The sequence below is a fragment of the Oreochromis niloticus genome, linkage group LG20 (assembly GCF_001858045.2).
Source record: "Oreochromis niloticus isolate F11D_XX linkage group LG20, O_niloticus_UMD_NMBU, whole genome shotgun sequence".
Taxonomy (NCBI): Eukaryota; Metazoa; Chordata; class Actinopteri; order Cichliformes; family Cichlidae; genus Oreochromis; species Oreochromis niloticus.
In genome coordinates, this window is record NC_031984.2 from 19,407,404 (window position 1) to 19,426,021 (window position 18,618).

An 18,618-nucleotide genomic window follows, 5' to 3' on the forward strand; every position below is an offset into this window, starting at 1 on the left:
TCAGAATCATTTTAACTAACTGTTAAGAATACTGATGGTGTGATTTGAATTTCATTGTCAGATGTTTACTAAAAGCATGTTTGACAGCATTCAGATGCAAGAAGAAGAAAGAGAAAATCTTAACTGGTGTTGAAAATCTGGAAATTTCACTGTACCCTGCAAACCCCCCCGCTGTCCTGGTTCTGCTGCAGACCATATTTCCAGATTCGTCTGGACTTCTGTCCTCATAACGCATCATGCAGAGATCCGTACTCCCTATTTTTCGTGGTGCTGTGGTACAGTCCCAGCGTTTCTCTATGGTGCAACTTCATCTGGATGCTGCTAGAACGTCCCTCGGTGGGTGAGGGAGGGGGGTGTCTGCACGAGTCTGAGCGTTGTTTTTTTGATTACATCACTGTATCGTCAGAGGTTGGGTATTCAGTCTAAAGAGGCGAGAAGACCACATCAGTCCCAGTCCTTTCTCACAGCTGTCAGTCTTAGTCTTGCCAGACTCCGAGAAATATCACAATAAAGGAGACCCCACCGCGGTATTGTGTGTTTGGAATACGCACCGGGACTACCTACTGCTGGACAACACACAGGCATCATGACACAGGGCAAGGTATGAGCTTTAATGTCGTTATTCAGTTAGGACTTAATTAAGCCGTCGAAATCAATATTTTTTTAATGTATTTACTGTGAATACTTTCATAACAGTTAATGTGAGTGCCTACCTAATCCATTTACTCCCATTATTATCAGGTGCGTAATGGCAATGCGGACTTGTAGATGGAACTGGATTTCGTCATTTTCAGTAATCATAGAAGCAATTACTTGAATAACTAATTTTGCGCCCTGCACCGTCACATTTTCTGCAGCTCGACAGCTGGTGCTTGCGGTTTCTCATTAGTGAGATCTTAATCTACTTAATCTCTTTTTTTTCTTTTCATATTCAAAGTATTTTTCATATTTTGTGTGTCGTGTAAGTGATACTTTAGCAAATGCGTCACATCACCATGACAACCTTTATTTGTGTAGACCTGGCTGCATGGTTACATCCAGACGGTTACATCAGTCATTGAGGATTCTGGATTATTATTGTTTTAAACTTAACATTGTGTATCTTTTTTCTTTAACATCGCCTGTCTATTATGTTTTCCAGACTAACGATATAGATAAGAAACACACACCGGGACAATTCGTATCTTCAAATATTGATCTAGACAGCTGAAGGCTTCATGCGCGTAAATCTGTCAATCAAAACCTTTTGTAATCCATTATAATTACAATTATAAAAACTAAAAATGGGTTAAAACTTGACGTACCCCACTGAAATTGTGACGAGCCAGCCTGACGTGCTCGGTGACGTGTTAATTATTAAGAGCAGCTGCTATTTAAGCTGAGGGTTAGATCATCGGTACTATGAGCTGAGGTTTCATTTAAATTTAAAGCACCAAATTAAACTTTAATGGGAAAGTGAACAGTTTTACACTTATGTAAGCTGTTGATAATAGCTGGTTATTATTTTTATAAACAATATTTATTTATGTTGTTGTTATTATTATATATTTCTTTAGTCATTACTCCAAATCTTTGGCGCAGTTCATCCTGGTATAGTACGACACCTATCAAAAATCTACAAGTCCTCGCTTTCATATCAATATATGTATTTTGTTGACATTAAAAACTACAAATTAAAACCCCTTTACCCCAGTGATATGTGATTCCAGATATGGAACAATTTGCACTCAAGATTTAATATTAAATAAAAAGGCCAAACATAGGGGATGGTCAGAAAAGAAATGGTTTGCTATTCGTTGAAATCAAAGTGTTCGTCTTGTATCCAACCAGCTGGCACTTGCAAACAAGACCACCAACGGCTCTTCCAGTGGAGAGGCCTTGGTGGCGCCTGCACCTCCGAGCTATGAGGAAGCTACTGCAGGTATGGCCAGGTGTTGAATTCGTGTGGTAGTGATGGGATTAAATAAGCAAATATTGTCTAAAACATGTTGTGATGATCCCTTTAGGCGTCAGTGCTCCTTGCTACAATGATGTTGAGATGCTCACAGAATTCAACTGGGATGATCGCAACATCAGGAGGGTCTTCATCCGAAAGGTATGAAAAAGCTTAATTACCTAAAGTGCTGATCAAGTGATTTTATATACTTTATAGGCCAGTACATAGAACAAATACTTTCTTTCTTTTTTTTAAGGTGTACAGCATCTTGATGATCCAGCTCTTGGTTACTCTCGCGATCGTGGCTGTGTTCACATTCTGGTGAGCATCTGGTGGAAGCAGATTTTTTTCCCAGTATCCTCTCATGTTGAATTTGTATAAGCCTCGGTGGGTAGCGCACTTACCTGAGCCACTCTCTTACAGTGACCCTGTGAAGGACTACATTCAGACTAATCCTGGGTGGTACTGGGCCTCTTAGTAAGTAACACCATCTCTCAGAAGTGTATACTTATTTTGTGTTCATGTCTTTTCTGTCTAAAGACATATCAAACAATATTCTTGTTGTTTTGCAGCGCTGTTTTCTTTGTCACTTATCTGACCTTGTCTTGCTGCTCTGCACCAAGGTGAGCTAGAAGTTATCAAAAAGGAAATGCACATCATACGGAAACAGTGAAATCACATCAAATATTGAAACACTGGTCTTTGTTTACCCCTACAGGAGACAGTTTCCATGGAATCTGATTCTGCTTGTGATCTTTGTAAGTATATCGCTGATATGTGTTATCTTTTTAATAAATATGACCTTGCTTACACATGGATGGGATTCTCTGAACTTCTTTTTTATAGCAGTAAGACATAACTCATTATTTTGTGCATTTGAAAGTTGACTTGCAAGTTGACTTTGGAAATCTAACGATAAATATATAGAGATTTTTTTTAAGGTGATATTATTTGTTATGCTGTTATTTGCATATAATGCCTACATTTTCCGACTGACTGTCTTATGTTACAGACTCTCTCGCTCTCCTACATGACAGGGATGTTGTCCAGGTATATTTTGCATGCCTTCTTTAGATTGTCTTCTTGTCTTCTTAATGGATTTTATATTCAAATAATTATAGCCAGCAGTGTATTTTCTTTACAGCATGTCAATTTAAAGTTAGCACACTTTATTTATTTTAGCAGAATAATCCAATCTGTGCCAGTGCTTTTTAGGCCACCTAAAAAAAAGTATCCTGAACCCCCTACCCTGTGGTAACAATTGCATAACGTTTTACACGTTTGCTGTTTTAACAGCTTTTATAACACCAAGTCAGTGGTGATGTGTCTGGGCATTACAGCAGCAGTCTGTCTCCTGGTCACAGTCTTTAGCTTTCAAACCAAGGTGAGAAAACCAAAATGCTCTTCTTTCTGTGCACTTGTAAATCTAACTTCCTTCTGTCACCTTTTCCCACATGTTGACTTACATGTGTCTGTTTGATGTGCTTTCTTCTTTGCAGTTTGATGTGACCTCATACCAAGGTGTGCTTTTTGTCTTCTGCATGGTGATGTTCATCTCTGGCCTGGTGCTGGCCCTTGTCCTCCCTTTCCAATATGTAAGTGTGATCAAACTAATCCAATAATCGCATCATTTTTCTGTCTGGTAAACATGACTTAGCTGATTGTACCAGAACAGCCAGGATTTAAGACACCAGACACAAGTTTGGACCCGACTTCTCATTTAAGGTTTTTTCAATCGCTATTATTTTCTGTCATGTAGAACAGTAGCCTACTGAAGAGATCAAAAACACGTGGAATTCGGTGGTTAATAAAGAAAAAATAGTTTCACATTTTAGATTCTTTAAAGCACCTTTTGCTTTGACAGGAGTTTTGCACACTGTTAAAATTTCCTCACCCCTCTGCATGAGGTAGATACCTGGTATTTTCAGCAGTATAGCTAACTCTCAGACATCCTTTGACTCTAGTAAAAAATCTTCTCGACTTATTTTTAGATTACCTAACCATTGTGTCTTAAAAAAACAATAAATAACTCCACATTTCTTTTTATTTGTTTTAGCAGTTTAATGCAGCAGTCAAATAGGGCTGGTTGTTGTTTTGCTTTCGCTTAAATCTACAGTATTCAAAATAGTAAAAATGAATAAAGTCCCTCAAATGAGTACATGTTTTCAAACTAATACAGACTCAACTCCAAATTGAGAACATATAATAAAATATAATAGTATTTCAGCTGATTGCTTATTGTAAATTAGTATGTGGAATCACAACTAATAAATGAATATGTGTCATTCAGGTACCATGGCTGGATGCCACCTATGCTGCTTTGGGAGCTATACTGTTTACCATGGTGAGCATATAAATACAGATGAGCTATTACTAATAGGCCCAGTCACATTTAATAGAACATATGCAGTAGGTGCCTACGAACAATATAAAAGCTGAGTTATTTGTTTTTGCTTTTTTTTTAAAAATTATTATTAATATGTGTTGCAGTTTTTGGCATTTGATACCCAACTCCTTATGGGAAACAAGCGGTACACCATGAGTCCAGAAGAATACGTCTTTGCCACTCTCAACATCTACCTGGATATCGTCTATATCTTCTCCTTTTTCCTCCAGATCTTTGGAACAAAGCGAGAGTAAACCTGTCGACAAGAGCTGCACCATTTACAGAAATGTAGTCAAACATAAAAAGAGTCTTTTAAGCTGTTGTTGATAGTGGTGATGAGGCTCCCAGTTATAACAGCTTTATTTATTTATTTTGCCTTATACAGATGAGGTTGTCAATACTTTGTACAAGTAAACACCAATTTTGGGGTATGTGAGTATCCACACACAAAATGTGTATAACCTTTCCATCATCTCTAACATGTTTGTGAACCCATGACCCAAACTATGGCCTATCACCCAGAAACACTCAATAATCAGTGATCATCTTCATTTCATGTAGCGTTATCAGACTGTGAGTGTTCATATGAAACTATATGGGTCTCTTATTGTCATGCTTGCATAGGTATAATAAATTCCCTGCAAATAATAGATGTTGATAGTCATTAGGAGATACATTATGCATGACCCTAAAAAAAAATCTAACTATGCCAAATTCAGTCATTCCATCACGGGACTGTTGCTGTGGGTTTTCATGTGGATGACTGGAAGCACAAATGAAACTTTAAAAAGGCTTAAAAGACTTAAATAATTTGCCTGTTTTCAGTCGTAACTATTGTTGTCTTACTACTGTGAATTACAAGAAACCCCACTGTGTCTAACAGTTTGAGGGTTGGAAACACGTTCTCTGGATTTTGAATGACAATCTAAAAAAATGTATTTATTCAATGTGGGATTTTGCTGTTGATTTCTGCCTTGACTTGTTGATTTATGTTAATGTTATACATTGTTTGGTCAGTATGATATTACACTATATTCACCTTGTTGTGGTGTTTATGGTATGTCATTGCATTTGAATCTAAACTCTTTTAAATTATTGTTTTTCATGAATAGTACTTAGTTTGAAGAAGCCTTCATTTTCAGCATGATAGCTTTTTGGGGGTCTGTATGTACACTTCTGTAGTTGGTTTGAAGTGATGAGAAATAGTAAAATATAAACATAACAGTGCCATATGTGCATGGATTGACTTTTATTTTTGATAAGGCCTATACTTAGAGAGGGATTTGAACGCTATATTTCATAAGATTTGAAGTTTATTTTTTTAAGACAGAAAGATGTATTTTAGAAAGTGTATGAGATAAAATGTGCAGTGAGCTAGATGCTTAAAATAAATATACAAGTCTTCTAAAGTGGCCTTGGATAACGTTTATTTGATTCCATTGATGCAGTTTCACGTTTTATCAGGACCCTGCATTTCACGCTAGATGTTAATGTAATATAGGGTGAGTGTGTATGACTGTCATCATGGTTCTCTCTGATTAAATAAATTGTGCTAAAAGTATCTTGTTGTTTCATTCAAGTCTTTGACTGAACAAAGAGATTCATGGGTTTGGTCGTTTTGGGCATCCCCTATACTGAGCCTAAAATTATGTGAGCCTGGCGGCTGGGAATGGGTTAAGTAGAAAATGCTGAAAGAAGTTATGCACTGATTTACCAATATATTAGGTACACCTGTTCAATTCCTTGTTAATGTAAATATCCAATCAGCCAAGCACATGACAGGAACACTGTGCAGTTAGGCATGTATAGATCGCCAAGATGACCTGCTGAAGTTGTAAAGGACCATCATAATGAAGAAAGAAAGGTAATTTAGGTATTTCAGAAACTACTGATCTACTGGGATTTTCCTACACAACCATCTCTAGCGTTTACCAAGGATAGTCCAGAAAAGTGAAAATATCCAGTGAGCAGCAGTTCTGTGAGGAACTGTCTTGCTGATGTCATGAAAAGACAGACTGCTTTAAGCTGATATGAAGTCTAAAGAAACTCTCACAACACCACTTTTACAACCAAGTAATGCAGAAGAGCATCTTTCAATGCCCAGCATGTTTAACCTTGAAGCAGATAAGCTACAGCAGCAGAAAACCAGGTGCCACTCCTGTCAGCTAAGAACAGAAACACAGGCCCGGTCTGATGTATCTCAATTCTTAATGCAACATTTGGATGAGTATTTGCCGACCATGTCCATCCCTTTATGAAGCAGCCATCAGAGAAGGCTGCTTCTACCGGGTCACAAAGCTCAAACAATCTCAAACCAGTTTCTTGGTTTCAGTCACCAGATCTTGATTCAGTCAAGTGACTTTGGGATGTGGTAGTATGGGAGATTGAATCAACTGTGTCATCCTATCATGTCAAAATAGGCCAAATTGTCTGAGGAATGGTTCCAGCACTTTGTTGAAAAATGAAGTCAGTTCTGAAAGCTAAAGGGGTTCAACTGCATACTAGCAAAGTGTCCAGTGAGTGTATGTGTTGATAAAGACTAATATTTATCATTTTTATTGTACAATCTTAAGGTCATTCAGGAATAGACAATCCACTTTTACAGTTCACTTGTGTTTTGCTGCAGAAACACTTACATTTTAAGGAAATATCCTTACTGGTGTATCTCTTATGGAACAAATCGGTTTATTGTGTGTTGCAGAACTTTCAAAAATAGCATCTGGCAACACTTTAAGATTTTTTTTTTTTTTAAAAAGAAACGTGTGAAATTATGGCATTTCATTTACATTTATCCACTTGGGATAAGAACAGTTCCGTAAGTGCAATAGGTTTTTTTTTTTTTTCTTTAAGAATAGAACAGAATAGACCTTTATTATCTTTGTACATGTACAACGAAATTATGGCTAACGAAATAACCCTCATTCACCAATGTCTTTGACCTCATTGCTTTTTCCATCGAGGTCAAAGGCAACTGATCAGTAAAAGAAATACACAGGATTTAGTGCGATTTGATTGTATCTACAAGTCGAGTCCTACGGCTGTGACGTAGGACTAAACGTCAGAGACCCTCCGTTAAACCAGAGCCCTAACGCATCCCACCATTCTGCAATCGACCAGTTAGCCTTAGGTACACTGGAATTTACAACCTCGAATCACCCAATCACAATGTACGATGGTCAGACGCTCGGTTCAGCCATGTTGTGGTTTTGAATGAGGAAGAAGCGGGAGATGTTATTCTTCAACGAGTTTATTTACAATTTGTTGTCACGTTAAGGATATATAAATGAGTTAGGGTGTAACCCAACATGATTTTCGTTTTCCTGAACGCGTCGGTTGCGACTTATCGCATTCCCGTTGTAATTTAAACATACTTTCATAAATTAGCCGTGTAGCTAACAACGTTAGCTAGCAGGATAGTTAGCCTAGTTTGCTAGTTAGGTAGCTAGCTAATTGTAAGCTAAATATCAGGCGGTTTTGCGAGTGTTCGTGTGGTAATAAAATGGCATTTGTTAGGAGTGTTGGTGTTTGAAGCAGTCTCGGCTAACTTTCCCCGGTCGAAAAAAAGCACATTAGCTTAATTGGGTTTGACTACACAGACACTAAGGCTGACTCAAATCAGTGACAGCGATTTGTCTTGAAACTAGCGCCGTTATTTCCAAAACTTTTGAGCCATGTTGAATAAAATCTGCGAGTGGATAGAAACGAGCGTTGCCAGTCTTCGCAATGGTGTACCAGCTGCCGAACACCCACATGCTCAACGCACACCAAGAGATGGTCAGATGAGGAGGAAAAGACCCTTTGAATGGTACGAGCAGATATATCTGAACTCCCTTGGTAACCAACACCAAGAAGCTTCAAACCAGACAGAACTATGAGCACAGTGTTTGTGTGACCGCAGTGTTTTAGCTCGCTGTCCATTTCGCCGTTATCTTAAGTTTGACAAAATTGAGGTAGCGTGTTGTTAACAGAATACCGTCTGTTTTTCTTTAAGTTTGGAAGATGGCCATAACATCGACCAAGATGGCTTGGTGATAAAGAAATCACGAATGGGTAAGTAGAAACTCACTCACTTTGTTACCTATGTTGTGCATGTAATTGTGGAGAGTATAGGCACACATTATTTTCTGTGTTTGAAATTTCTACAGGGGATCTTATCGACACAGTCAAGAATGCAGCTGAAGGGGTTAAGAATCACAGCTCCAATGTGGCTGCATGGATGAAGAACAATGTAAGTCCTGCCTTGAGGAATATGCTGCCTACCTCCCCTGGTTTGCCACCTGGAGAACCTCATCCACGCCCCTCAACATCATCAGCAATTTGGACAGGGAGGCCGGTATGGTGCAGATTTATGGGTGTCCCTGTAAAGACTGTTGGCACACATGAATTTTATTTAACTTGTATGTGTTCGGATTTAGATCCTTGACAGGAATTCTCAGAATGAGACATTTGCTGCTCCCTCAACAACTTTGCAGTGGAAAACATCAAAATCTGGTAAGCTTAACATTTTAAACTTTTCAAAATTTTTTGTATTAACAAAACTGAGCTGAAAAGAGATGGGCATATGCAGCATTTCCAAAATTCCACCCTCTGGGAATGCCTGTCCACTCCAAGCAACTATGATTAAAACTAAAAGGCTTTAAAACATTCACTGGGTTTTGGATGTTGTGGCACCAGTTGAATTACAGTGTTTTCCAGGACAGTGCTGTTGTAAGGGCTTTCAGCTTCCAAGTATGTCTTTTAAATTGTCTGACAACTAGTATATATACTAGTAAGAATAATAACTTCTTACTCTACAGTCTTTAATTGGAAATATTTTAGCAAATGTACTGTATCAGACTGTATGGGCTTTGTGATTTTCATACCCCAGTTCTGCTCTTCTACTATTTAATTGCATAAACAGTAATTTGTCAGTAATCTCAGGTATGTTATGTCCAGAGTATTTGGACGGTGACACAGTGACATTAGTTTCAGCAGCATTGCAAATCATTTTTTGATAGCAACAATACAACAGGAATTGTTACATAATAAAAGAAAGAAGTATTAGTATTAGAATGTAATGCAGTATTAAGGGCCGATTTAGACTTCTGCGGGGAATTTTTGTAGAGCCTATGATGTAATCTACATAAGTAGCCGCTGTTGTTGCCATTATTTGTGTTTGTGCTGGTGCATTACGTGTTAATTACCTCGTGGTCATGTCCCGCTGTTTCTGAACTTAAATTGCTGGGACTTTGTTCCCTCCTGTGTCCCCAGTCTTTGTTGTGGTCAGTGGGTTTTGGGGGAGTGTTGTTTCTTTGGGTTTTTTCTCCTCCAGTGCAAACATATTCGTCCCTCCACTTCTTTGTACATTCCCTGACACCCAAACCGATAGTTCCAGCAATCACCCTTCCTTAATTTGCTTACATTTTTGAGTCCTTATATTCACACTGTAATTGTTATTGCTTGTACTAAAGGGATGATTGTTATTCTCTGTAATAAATTCAAAAAGTGTGTCGAAAAAGTAGACTGAAATGCAAAGGAGGAATCGATGGTGATGAACAGGCCAGTCACAATAATTGCGGGCTACATTGACCCGACATGTAGTTAGGTTTCTTGGAAGATGCACGTCAGGTTACTTCATAGGTTATGGAGTAGATTTTGCACTGAAACATATATCAGGTGTAAGTCATGATGATCTGCGATCTGCATTTAAGGTTTCAAAAACCTGTCCAGACTGTAACTCTTACTGTACTTTCTCCCTGTATTCCAGATTGGTTGCGTAATGAGAAGTCAAATACGGGATCAAAAGTTTGTAGGCGACAAGCGTGCATGAGTCCTGTGCATCGTGAGGTGCCAAAAACAAACGGGCATTCGGTTAATTTGCCACCCTCCATCACCCCTAAATGGCAGCCTTCTCCAAGGCTAGGCAGGCCTTTAAGTCTCAGAACGCATGGAACTCAAAGGTATTCTTGTATTATTTACATCTTTTGTGTGTGTCTGTCTGTCTGTCTGTGTCTGATAGAAAATTTTTTTTGCTGTTGCTGCTTGTTAAGTTATTCATTATTGTGACCTGTCAGCAATATTCAATCATTATTATATTTTTTTTGTAAATCCCAAATTTTGTCTGCAGTTCGTTTAGTGGAGTAGGTGCAACAAGCAGCTCTTGCACCAGCATGTATGAGAAGACCTTTCCCATCAAAGTGGTGCAGAGCCCAACACACAGTACCTCATCAGGCCGCTTACCCAAGACCAGGCCCCGCTGCACAGCACAGGAGGTCATTTATGAAAACAGTAATGAACTGTGTGATTCCTTCATATCTGTTTGTTGCATGTCTGTGTGTTCATACTGGGGTTTTTCTTTGTTTAACAGTCTGTTCGAGAGGAGGAGAAGGAGGTCTACAGGCAGCTTCTGACTATGGTCTCTGGTGGTCAGTCGTCTTATCTTCACAACGGCAGCTCACACACTATTGTGAGGTCTCACAGAGATTTGTACGTATTGAATCAATGCCATGTTCCTGTTACTAAAAATGTGTAATCAGATAAAATTGCAGGGGGGATGAAAGAAGCATGAAAGGTAGTTTTCGTATCTTCTTATTTTGCATAGCATGGAATGACATGGCTTTCATGTGCATTGAGCCAGAGACTTCAAAGGGGATCTTCTTTTTTTCCTGGTGTGCGCAACATCATCATTAGTATTAGTATTAATTCATAAACAAAGACGTAGCTATGGTATGTGGGGAACAGAACAACCTACTCCACTTTATCATGTTGTAATCATGTTTCCAAAAGTTGAATCTGTTCATCTGGACGTAGCGTTTTGTGGGAGAAACGTTTCGTCACTCATCCAAGTGACTTCTTCAGTCTCAGCTGACTGCAGGTTTCCCCAAACCTTATAAACAGTACATTTGCATAATGACTGAAACCAGCCCACTGAAGGAACAATGGGCTGTGAGGTCAGTTCCTTAATCATAATTATGCAAATTCCCATGACCATTGATCAACAATCACTGACCAAAACCCACTGATCAAAGAACACTGATCAATGGCCATGAGTACCATTCACAGAGAGTTGGGGAATGGCTGCAATCACAGCATTGTAAGATGGCGAAAGATGTACCCTTAGGCCCCCTCCTAGACCATCTCTGAATCGAGGAGGGGGCCTAAGGGTACATCTTTCGCCATCTTACAATGCTGTGATTGCAGCCATTCCCCAACTCTCTGTGAATGGTACTCATGGCCATTGATCAGTGTTCTTTGATCAGTGGGTTTTGGTCAGTGATTGTTGATCAATGGTCATGGGAATTTGCATAATTATGATTAAGGAACTGACCTCACAGCCCATTGTTCCTTCAGTGGGCTGGTTTCAGTCATTATGCAAATGTACTGTTTATAAGGTTTGGGGAAACCTGCAGTCAGCTGAGACTGAAGTCACTTGGATGAGTGACGAAACGTTTCTCCCACAAAACGCTACGTCCAGATGAACAGTTTCAACTTTTGGAGATTTACCTTCCTGGATGATTGAGAATGCATCAAGACGTTGTAATCATGTTGTTTCCAGACCAGTCACTCATTGTACCATTCTACTTGTCACTGTCCCATTAGCACCAGCTTCCTGACCACCAGCCGCAGACTGCTACAGTTCTCTTCTCCAACTGGGTCAGCAGCAGGAGAAACGTCAGAGGGGCCCAGCAGTCCCACCAGCCCCAGGGGAGTCTCTAGCCAGTGCTCCAGCAACCTTCCCAGTCCACTGGGGGCCCCTAGCAAGACATGGTTCCTGGATAGGGACCTCAGTTCCAGCAGAGGAGCTACTCTCATATCAACTCCTTCTCCATCAGCTCTGCAGGATAACTCTTCTCAGGACACACAGTCATCAGGTAATCATACTGAGTACTTGATGGAAATGGGGAGAGCGTGGAACATATTATTGTAAGTGAATTAAACGTTACTTGGTGGTTGTTCATGGGTCTTATTCTTGCCTTTTCTTACAGCTCATGATGGCGACTCTGTAATTATTGTAGATGAGCAAAAAAGTAAAAAACAAGACAGCTCAAGGTTAGTATTTCTTTTGGTCAGGCTTGCTATTTGAAGTGTAACTTGGTTAAACATAATACAAACAGAGGCATATATAGCCAAACATTTGAAGTTGTTTTCTTATTTTGTTTATAAATGTGTATGTGTATTAAGTGTTTAGGTAGATTTTGTAAATATTTCAGCACAACCAAGGTTTATACATATCTCATCACAATAAATTTCTGTCTTAACAGTGTGCCATGTTTCCAAGCTGAGTTATGGATCAAAGAATTGTAAGTGTACTAAATTATTTATTTATTTAATTTACACGACATTTGAATAGTGCAAAAAGACCTTTTTCCTTTTTTAAATTCTTCCTGTAGGACAAGTATGTATGACTCCCGGGCGAGGGAAAGACGGAGACAGATAGAAGAGCAAGAAGCTCTGGCTGCTCAGCTGATGCAGCAGGTGAGAGGTCACCCACAAAACCTTATTGGGTTAAGATTTGGCATGTTCGTTATTTTTCCTTTTGCGATAATTTGCTTTGTAATTTCTGGTTCTCAGCGCCTGTCTAACGAGGAGCAGCGTAGCCCAGATGTCGAGGTCTGTGTTCGAGTTCCTTTGGAGAAAGAGCTTCCTTTGAGTCCCATCATAAAAGAAGAGGCGTCTTTGGAAGAGAAACCAGAATTCCCTGAACTTACAGAGGTATGGAAATTGTACCCTAATGTACTTGCATAGCTCGTTATATATTTATTTAGTTGAGTGACCACAACAGACCGTCACAGGAAAGTATGTTTTCTAACTAGTATTTATCTTTTAAAAAGTAAAACTGCAACTACATTTTGATGATAGATGTGCAGAGATTTCTTCTACAATCTTTTGAAAATTAAGTGCTCTCTGTTGGTTTTGTTAAGTTTCCTCATTTAATCTCAATTATTTATCAGTAATATTCTGATTAAGAATATGAAGGGACTTTTAGTTTTAATTACTGTACTTGCATATTGTCAGACTAATTTTTTATCATCTAAATTGCATTCAGATCCATATAAAATGTAAGTACTATTTCATGGTTTTATATATGTATACTGTCTCATTCTTCCTCTTAAGGAAATGGAGGCTGAAGTGAACAGGGTGCTGAGAGGGGGCAATCCTCATGAAGTGTTAAGTGAAGGTTTTGGTCTCAGCCTTACACGTAAAGACTTGCAAACCCTGAGCAACCTCAACTGGCTCAATGATGAGGTGCGTAAATGTTGTATTAGAAATGAAGAAAAAAAAAATAGATCTTATCGACACAGTTAAGAATCACAGTTCCAATGTGGCTACATGGATGAAGTCCTGCCTTGATGAATATACTGCCTGCCTCCCCTGGTTTGCCACCTGGAGAACCTCAGAAGATGTACAGAAAAAGAAAGTGTCTGTTTCTGTACATCTTCTATTTAAAACAAAAAACAAACAAAAACAGTACATGATTAGATTCATAATCCACCACGAAACGAGTGCACATGTCCACTTGATCTAAACTGTTTCTCTTTAATTTCCCAGGTGATCAACTTCTACATGAACCTGCTGGTTGAGCGCAGCAAGGATTCCAACATGCCAACGGTCAATACGTTCAGCACTTTTTTCTATCCCAAGCTGCGCAGCAGTGGCTATTCTGCTGTCCGCCGCTGGACCAAAAAGATGGACATCTTTTCTAAAGACATCTTGTTGGTTCCTGTCCACTTGGGGGTGCACTGGTGCCTTTCTGTAAGTCCCAATGGCTGTTGTAGAAAGTAATCTAAAGGTTTAGGGACGAGCATAAACAGGCCTACTTTTGTCAGTGTCATACATGCGTTATGTCAGTGTTGTACATATGTTATGTCAATGTTATATGATGATTATAAGCTTCAAGGTACATATTGCAGTTACAGAGGGAACCGTGTTTAAAAATGGCTGTAGTTCCTCAATGGGGTTTTGGTTTTTCTGAATTATCTAAAGCTGACAGTCTTCACTTTGAGCCAGCATTTTACAAATAAATACACCTTGATTATTGGACCTAACTGTGTAATAATACACAGTATAAAAATATACATAGGCTCTTAATCTCAAATGTGAAGCCAATATGGAAGACGCACCAGAAAAGACATTTGGTCCATTTGGTACAGATTTTTTGCCTGATTGTTTGAAAGTTGTTGGGCATAATGGATGTGATGTGATGTCATGAGGGGAAAAATCTCTATTACTTGAGTGGTTGGTGAGTGAATTCTGGAGGCTGCTACCTTCCTCTAGGTGAAATCAGAGGTTGCAAAGGGGTCCAGCACCAGAAACCTCACTTTCTTGTCACTCGGAGATTGCTGTGGTAGATTATAATTTACATGGAAGACTTGACATTAAACATTGGGTAACTACTGGCTGAGTGATAGTGAAACTTGTAAAGGTTTGAAGCAAGCCGAATGGAGAATATTCACCTTTTAAGTAAAAGCGGAGGCTCAGTGAGCCAGTGTGTTTCAACAGGTGCAGCAGTGTCCATTTGTGTTTTCACACTTTTCAGTTTCACCACCCTTTCGAGAGTAGTTGGTGAGTGTTTACAGACAAGTCAACATGTTCCATGCAAACTACCATGGCAATCTGCTACTACAAAAAAAGCAATCACAAGGCGCTTATCACTTATGAGTCAGGGAAGACACATTTTCCCTTGTGGCCTGTGGTTGCCAGGTGGTCCCAGATCAGTCTGTGTGACTGGGACCTTCGTCGCTTGACTTTACATTATGCTACATGTCCAAAGTACCATATGAATTAATGCTAAATGGGTGGCGGTCACAAGATGGCCAAGCCAACTTTATTTCTAAAGCACTTTAAAATAGTAACCACTGACCAAAGTGCTAGACATAGCAACAAAAATAGAAATTAAATAGATAAATATATTTTAAAAAAATGAATAAAATTAAAGTTACAACAGAAGAGGTGGGGTCTTAAGAGCATATCTACAAATTGGGAAGAGGCCTGTCTAATGTGAAACAGCAACAAATTCCACAATTTGGGAGCCACAACAGCAAAAGCCCTGTTCCATCTCAGCTCACTTCTATTCAGGCAAATCCCCAATAGAAGTCTAGGGGAGCACAACTCTTGGCCCTGCCCTCAATAAATCACTTTATGGGCTAAGTCAATCATTCTAGGTCACACTGAATACTTGTGATTATTATAGTATAGTATAATTTAATATAATATTTTTGCATACAATTCCTTTGAAAACCAAAAACCAATAGTAGATTTATGTCATCTTTAGTCAGTAATTTAGGCACAGAAACAGAAATGCATCTTCTGTTAGTGTCTTAGTGTTTTTGTACAGTGAAATTACAAATGCCTCTCAAATCATATTTGACTCACACATCGGAAAAAACATTTTGGAAGCACTCATGGAGATTTTGCTTTTGCTTTCAGCATTATTTCCATTATTTTACAATAAAACAAATAATGAAACTTCATAATGTTGGACTTAAACTGGAAACAGTAGGATCAGTGTGATTACAATAACCATTGCATTCTTAATAATACACACTGTTCTGTCGTGTAATAAAATTATTGAATTTATTGTTGTTTTAAGGGTCAGTTAAAATGTGGATATAAATATTTTGGGATTTATTTAGCATTTTGTTTTTTTCAGGTGGTGGATTTCCGCAAGAAGTCCATCATGTACTTTGATTCTATGGGAGGAAACAACGATAAAGCATGTGAAATATTGTTGTAAGTTTCTGTATGAGATGTGCAATATTTATTTAAATGGGGTATGTGTTTTGAGAGGTAAATATAACTCACTGAGGTGCACTTTTGCACTTTAATTTTGTTTTCCAGTGAATACCTGCAACAGGAAAGTAAGGACAAAAAAGGCAAAGAACTGGATACCTCAGGCTGGATTCTGCACAGCAAAACACGCAATGTAAGTCCTACAGACAAGGTTGTTGTGATAAGTGTTCAAATTACATGGTTTCAGGAATTTTAGATGGGATTTCATTATCTGCCTCACCTCACAGTATAGTTTCATTTATTTGGCATTTTACTTGTTTCTCTTTTCTATCAAACACTATGTTCTACAGTTGAATTGGATAGCTATAGATCTATAAAGTTCTGTTGTTGTTTTTTTCGTAAAGCCCTCACTAGGTTTCTGGTAACAAATGGTTTCAAAATAGTGACAAAAAAATGTTAGTAGTCCAGTCTGAGATTTTAAGTATACAATGTTTTGCTGTTTTTGTAAGCCTCCACAAGATACGAAAGCCATGTTACTGGAGCGTGGATGATTTGAAATGTTTAAAGAAGATACATTTTCTTATGTTTGTGACTTTTGTTTTCTGAATTTTCAAATTAGTTTCTCAGCAGCTTTTAGTGTCAGGAGATTTTGTAGATAATTTGTCAAAGTGTCACATGTCATTTTGCACTGTAGGTTAATCAAGGTTCAATTTGCACATTCAAACTTGTCTTCTTTCTTTCCCTGCTCTTAGGAGATCCCTCAGCAAATGAATGGTAGCGACTGTGGAATGTTCACATGCAAATATGCAGATTACATTACCAAAGACAAACCAATCACTTTCACACAGGTAACTTCAAACAGCATCAATGAGAGTATCTTTTCAGTAAGTAGTCATAATGAAGGCTTAAAAATGTCTATCCTCTTTTCTTTTTGACAGAAACATATGCCATATTTCAGAAAAAGGATGGTTTGGGAGATTGTAAACCACAAGCTGTTGTGATGTGAGGATGACAATTGTGAAGTTGTACAGTTGCCTCACACATCATGATGACGGTTGAGTTTTGCTCCCCGGGAAAAGACTCACAGATGGGAGACTTGAATTCTGGGAACAACTTTCACACCAGCTCATCTGATCAGGAACCAGCTCAGCGATTTCCATCCTTTTCAATAAGTCCTCAGCTAAAAGTAGCTGAAAGGATGTTGCTGGAGCAACACATCACTGCCTCCAACTTCTACAGTTTTTTTTGTGTGTGTCAGACAGCAGCTCAAACGCTTTGATTTGTATGGTCCAGTCAGAACTGTTTTTGAAATTACACTTGTGCAAATCATACTCTGAGGTGGAATGTTCATTACTTGTTTTTGTGCCACAATCTGTTGTCATTGATCACTCATTGATTAACATGTACTGTGTTATCAGTGATTTGATTTGTCAGTAAAAGTGAAAAAACTGTTTTAAAAGCATTCTTTTTAATTTCCCAAATGCCAAAGTCTTTTGTTTTTTCCTGATCTTCACACATGAGAACTCCATACAATGGTGGGACAATCTGGTAGCACATACGAGATTACACACATCAGACATAGTGTCGCTATTAAAAGTGCTCAGTTTGTTTCAGGCAGGCCTGCCTGGGTAAAGCATGTGGGATATTTGACACCCATTGGTTCACTACACATTCTCCAGTTACCTGCTGATACTGGTTTTCTGTTAGGGATCTGGAGCTTAAAGACATTTGGAGGTCTGTTTCTGACTGACTTGGACTTTTGTGTTACTGCATACAGCTTTGCTGTAATGTCTACAAAGTTCAGGGTTGCAGCTTATGTGTGACAACAGCTGTGTGGATTTTACTTTAATAGTCTGTGTTTGGACCAGAGAATTTTGATGTTATAAGGTGAAATTAGTATTAAAATAGTTAATTACCTGATTGTTGCAGGTAAATTGATAGAATGTCACTCAGTTCTGTATGACATTTTAGTAAAGCTGAGAAATTAATGTGACATAACCTCAGAGTATGATTTAGAGTGAAAAACAAACAAACGTTTCGCCTTGACGCTGGTTTGCAGGTGTAACCAAACGATTACACCATAAGAGAGTATGGTAAAAGTTTTGTCATTTGTTTATCCAGTTTTCTTGATGGTGTAAAATAAGGCTGAAAGTCTATTTTATGTATTTCAGTGTCTTTTTGTCCAACAACCTTTTGGTATATTCAGTATATTTTGAACTTTGTACATACTTAAAACATATACAGCAAACAATGTAAAATACTTTTTTTAAGAACGTATTTCCTATCTATTTTATCTAGACTCAAGTCTGTTTTAGAAATAAATTCTCATGTATTGTGGATTTGTTTTCGCCAAATACTTTCACATAAACTTAAACTAATTTGTGGTTTCAAAGACACGGGTTAAAGCATGAACCTGTCTTTTTGGTGTTGAGCCACCACAGATTTCTTTATATTTTACTTCTAAGGGGAGGGATGTTTTCAAAGTGCTCTTGAGCATGGTCAGCACAGCCCATGTTGTCTTCAACCTGCTAAGGGGAAACAAACAAACAAAAAAAAAAGCACTCAGTCACAGTGAAAAAAAAAATTT

The 18,618-nt window shown here is 38.4% G+C and overlaps 2 protein-coding genes across 2 annotated transcripts; both read left to right on the top strand.

Annotated features, from left to right (window-relative positions):
- Positions 1–269: 269 nt before the first annotated feature.
- Positions 270–5,883, top strand: LOC100709170 (protein lifeguard 2). Its single transcript, XM_005478045.4, has 12 exons — positions 270–601; positions 1,831–1,921; positions 2,007–2,095; positions 2,193–2,257; positions 2,360–2,413; positions 2,509–2,559; positions 2,655–2,694; positions 2,949–2,986; positions 3,233–3,320; positions 3,436–3,531; positions 4,227–4,280; positions 4,427–5,883. Exons 1-12 carry the CDS (start codon positions 587–589, stop codon positions 4,574–4,576), a joined length of 831 nt encoding a protein of 276 aa, XP_005478102.1. The 5' UTR covers positions 270–586; the 3' UTR covers positions 4,577–5,883.
- A 1,537-nt stretch (positions 5,884–7,420) lies between these two features.
- On the top strand, positions 7,421–18,368 carry senp1 (SUMO specific peptidase 1). Its single transcript, XM_005478046.4, has 18 exons — positions 7,421–8,127; positions 8,314–8,372; positions 8,468–8,655; positions 8,738–8,813; positions 10,069–10,261; positions 10,429–10,573; positions 10,669–10,787; positions 11,901–12,172; positions 12,287–12,350; positions 12,563–12,601; positions 12,692–12,776; positions 12,873–13,013; positions 13,416–13,547; positions 13,851–14,054; positions 15,952–16,031; positions 16,140–16,224; positions 16,784–16,879; positions 16,970–18,368. The coding sequence occupies exons 1-18, from the start codon at positions 7,994–7,996 to the stop codon at positions 17,030–17,032; spliced, it is 2,175 nt and encodes a 724-aa protein (XP_005478103.1). The 5' UTR covers positions 7,421–7,993; the 3' UTR covers positions 17,033–18,368.
- Positions 18,369–18,618: the final 250 nt, after the last annotated feature.